This window comes from Somniosus microcephalus, unplaced genomic scaffold, assembly GCF_052327205.1.
Source record: "Somniosus microcephalus isolate GS21.2 unplaced genomic scaffold, FLI_Smic_1.0 unresolved_chr1, whole genome shotgun sequence".
Lineage (NCBI taxonomy): Eukaryota > Metazoa > Chordata > Chondrichthyes > Squaliformes > Somniosidae > Somniosus > Somniosus microcephalus.
The window spans coordinates 143,638,957-143,642,866 of NW_028225179.1; the positions used below are offsets into that span (position 1 = coordinate 143,638,957).

Consider the following 3,910-nt stretch of genomic DNA (forward strand, 5'->3'; position numbering starts at 1 on the left):
CGGACACCCAACAATTGGACAACTTGCAATCGTACAGCTCCTTTAACAGAGAAAAAAAACGTCCCGGAAAAACGCTTCACATCGGCATAATCAAGTCAGAAAACGGTCGGCTAGAAAAAAGAGACATTGGACTCAATGTCACAGCTTGGATGAAACACTAACTGAAGTAAGGAAAGCAAATCAGATGACAGTCACTTGCAAGTTATACAGGAATGCGAGAGCAGTGCTGCCATCTCGCAATTGTAGCAGAAACATTAATTGATGGATTTGCCAATCGCAGCTATAAAAGCAAATTAATATTTCCTATACAGAAACGTACAAGATTGGACAATTATTGCGGTCGATCCGGCTGTTGCTGGGACTCCTGTGAAGCGCCTAGGGGAATTTTTTACGTCAAAGGCGCTAAATAAATAAGTTGCTGTTGTCCCTCAATCTCAGCTCTTTTCTCTGCCAATTATCTAGCCAGTCTACACCATCCAGGGAGATTGTTGCCGTGTGTGCACCGCCCTCCAGAAATAAATAAGCGAAATCTAAACTTCCCAGTCATCCTTTTAGCGGCGAAAAAAAAGTAAATCAGGGAAGAGAGAGCGACAAGGGGGAGAAAGTGTGGGACTCAAATTGGACCCCACTTTCCCAAAACTAAAAAAATAAGCTGGTCGATGATTGTAGGAATTGAATTGGTTTTCAGCCTTTTTTTGCAGAGGCAGTTGTGGCTCTGAAAAGAGCCTTTTGTGTTTGGAGTTTTGAGCTGATTTCCCCACCACTCCCAAATAAAAACGTTTACTTCCTGGTCTTTTTGGGTTTAGGTTTGGTCTTCCTGGGAGAGGCTTTGACCGCAGTCCGCTTCTTGGGGGGGGTCTTGGTCCGGCATTTCTTCTCGTTGGTCTCCTTCTTGGCCTTGACCCCGGCCCGGGATTTCGGCGCCGCCGCCGTGGTGGCCTTCCTCCTCCTCCTCTGCCGCTTGCCGAGCTTCAGGTAGCCGACGGTGGCGGCGCTCCCCCGGCCCCGGCCCTTGGTCTGCACCAGCGAGCCGTTGTACACCAGCCCCCGCACGGCCATCCGCAGGCGGATCTTGTTCTTCTCCACGTCGTAGCCGTTGGCCAGCAGCGCCTCCCGCAGCGAGGCCAACGACAGGCCTCCGCGCTGCTTGCGGGCCGACAGCGCCTGCAGAATCAGCTGGTTGATGCTCGGGCCTTTCTTGCGCGGGCGCCGGTAGGGCCGCCGTTTAGGCGGCTTCGTCTTCCGCCTCCTCCGCTGCTGCTGTGGAATGGCGGCGGCGGGTCTGGAAACCATCTGGATAGGATGTTCCCACCCTCAGCGCCGCCCGTCGCAGCTGCAGGAGAAACCGCCTCCGGCGTTCCTATTTAAAGGAGCAAAGCGGACGCGCGAGAAGCAATGGGGTCGTCACCTCCACCACGTCCGCCAATCAGCTGCTGCGCTCCTCTTGCCACATTCCACACCCTGCCCTTGACGCGCTGGAAGCAACCCCCCTGCCATGAAGTCATCACCTCCCGCGTCCGCCAATCAGCTGCTGCGCTCCTCTTGCCACATTCCACACCACTCGCCCCCCTCTCTCTCTCTCTCCAGCATATGCTGCTGTGTGGATTTGAGGATTCCCCCTCCCCCCGCCAAATTGACCGGCTGGAAGGGGGTTAACGCCGATCAAATCCGTTACCCTTAACTGTCTCCGAAGGAACCGCTCCCTCCACGATACCCTGGGCAGCACGGTGGCATAGTGGTTAGCACTGTTGCCTCACAGCGCCAGGGACCCGGGTTCGAATCTGGCCTCGGGCGACTGTTTGTGTGGAGTTTGCACATTCTCCCCGTGTTTGCGTGGGTTTCCTCCGGGTGCTCCGGTTTCCTCCCACAGTCCAAAGATGTGCGAGTTAGGTTGATTGACTATGATAAATTGACCCTTAGTGTTAGGGGGATTAAATACGTGGGGTTACGGGGATAGGGTGGGATATGTGTTGGTGTAGGGGTTACGGGGATTGGGTGGGATATGTGTCGGTGCAGGCTCGATGGGCTGAAATGGCCTCTATCTGCACTGTGGGGTTTCTGTGATTCTGTGAAATGACGTATGATGAGAGATTGGGTCGATTGGGCTTATACTCGCTGGAATTTAGAAGAATGAGAGGGGATCTCATTGAAACATATAAAATTCTAACAGGACTAGACAGACTAGATGCAGGAAGGATGTTCCCGATGACAGGGGAGTCCAGAACCACGGGTCACAGTCTAAGGATAAGGGTTAAGCCATTTATGACTGAGATGAGGAGGAATTTCTTCACCCAGAAAGTGGTGAACCTGTGGAATTCTCTGCCACAGAAGGAAGTTGAGGCCAATTTATTAAATATATTCAAGAAGGAGTTGGATATATTTCTTAAGGCTAAAGGGATCAAAGGATATGGGGAGAAGGCAGGGACAAGGTACGGAGTTTGGATGATCAGCCATAATCTCATTGAATGGCAGAACAGGCTCGAGGGGCCGAATGGCCTACTCCTATCTTCTATGATTCTATGTCTGCTCCTTCGATTGTTCCCCCCCCCCAGCACCCAAAACTTCCCCCTTCCCGTGCAAGCGCAGGAGACGCAACACCCGCCCGTTTACCTCCTCCCTTCCCACCATCCAGGGCCCCCAAACACTTCTTCCAAGGTGAAACAGCAATCTACTTGTACTTCTTGCAATTTAGTATGCTCTATTCGCTGCTCACAATCGGGTCGCCTCTACCTTGGGGAGACCAAACGCAGATTGGGCGACCGCTTTGCGGAACACCTCCTTTCAGTCCATAAGTCTGACCCCAAGCTTGCAGTCGCCTGTCACTTTAATTCTCCACTCCAACACTGTTCCAATGAAGCTCAGCGTAAACTCGAGGAACAACACCTCATCTTTCGATTAGGCACTTTACAGCCTTCTCGACTTAACATTGAGTTCAACAATTTCAGACCATAACCTCTGCCTCTATTTTTTCACATGACAGCTGTTGATGATTCTGCCATTCCCATTTACACTTCTTCGAGACTTATCTTTTGTTCCTTTATTTGTCCCATTACCACCTCCTTTTGCTTTGTACTGTCATACCTTTTTTCACTTAATCACTCCTGCCTTCCACCCAATCACACACGCCTTCCGTTTTGTTCTTTACTCCCCTCCCCCCCTTTGTGCCCTTGCTTAAAATCTGTTACATCTCTGGAAAAAGTTAGTTCTGACAAAAGGTCATCGACCTGAAACGTTAACTCTGTTTCTCTCTCCCCAGATGGCGCCTGACCTGCTGAGTATTTCTAGAGCCTTTATAAAGCGCCACAATGTGCTCCAGTGCAAGGTGTGGGAACGAGGGCTCAACCTATTTGGGTACCTCGCTATTTCTGCGCCATCTGTGAGACCAGCACACGATCAGTTAAAAGTTAAAACAGCTTTCTGCTGAGTATATGGGTTATAAATTGGCAAGGGGATTTTAAAGCAAAAATGTATCTCCACAGATCAGAGGGCTGACCGATGTGCCTGTCAGGTCGGGGATCAGGTCACTTCTGTTTATGCAATGGAGAGTTTATTACAGCAATAAATCAATTAGAAGAGTTGAGTGCCTGGTTGTTTAGTTTGTGTTGTTATTCTGTTAGTATATCAAAGGTACATACAAACGCTATGATTTAGAAACATAGACATAGAATAATAGGAGCAGGACTTGGCCATTCGGCCCTTCGAGCCTGCTCCACCATGCAACACGATCATGGCTGATCCTCTATCTCAATACCATATTCCCGCTCTCTCCCCATACCCCTTGATGCCTTGTGTCTAGAAATCTATCTGTCTCCTTAAATATATTCAGTGACTTGGCCTCCACAGCCTTCTGTGGTAAAGAATTCCATAGGTTCACCACCCTCTGAATGAAGAAATTTCTCCTCATCTCAGT

General features: G+C 50.1%; 1 protein-coding gene across 1 annotated transcript; it reads right to left on the bottom strand.

Annotated features, from left to right (window-relative positions):
• Window positions 1-709: 709 nt before the first annotated feature.
• On the bottom strand, window positions 710-1,317 carry LOC147096153 (histone H1-like). The gene has a single exon (XM_085974104.1). It carries the CDS (start codon window positions 1,291-1,293, stop codon window positions 781-783), a length of 513 nt encoding a protein of 170 aa, XP_085830230.1. The 5' UTR covers window positions 1,294-1,317; the 3' UTR covers window positions 710-780.
• Between the last annotated feature and the right edge of the window lie 2,593 nt (window positions 1,318-3,910).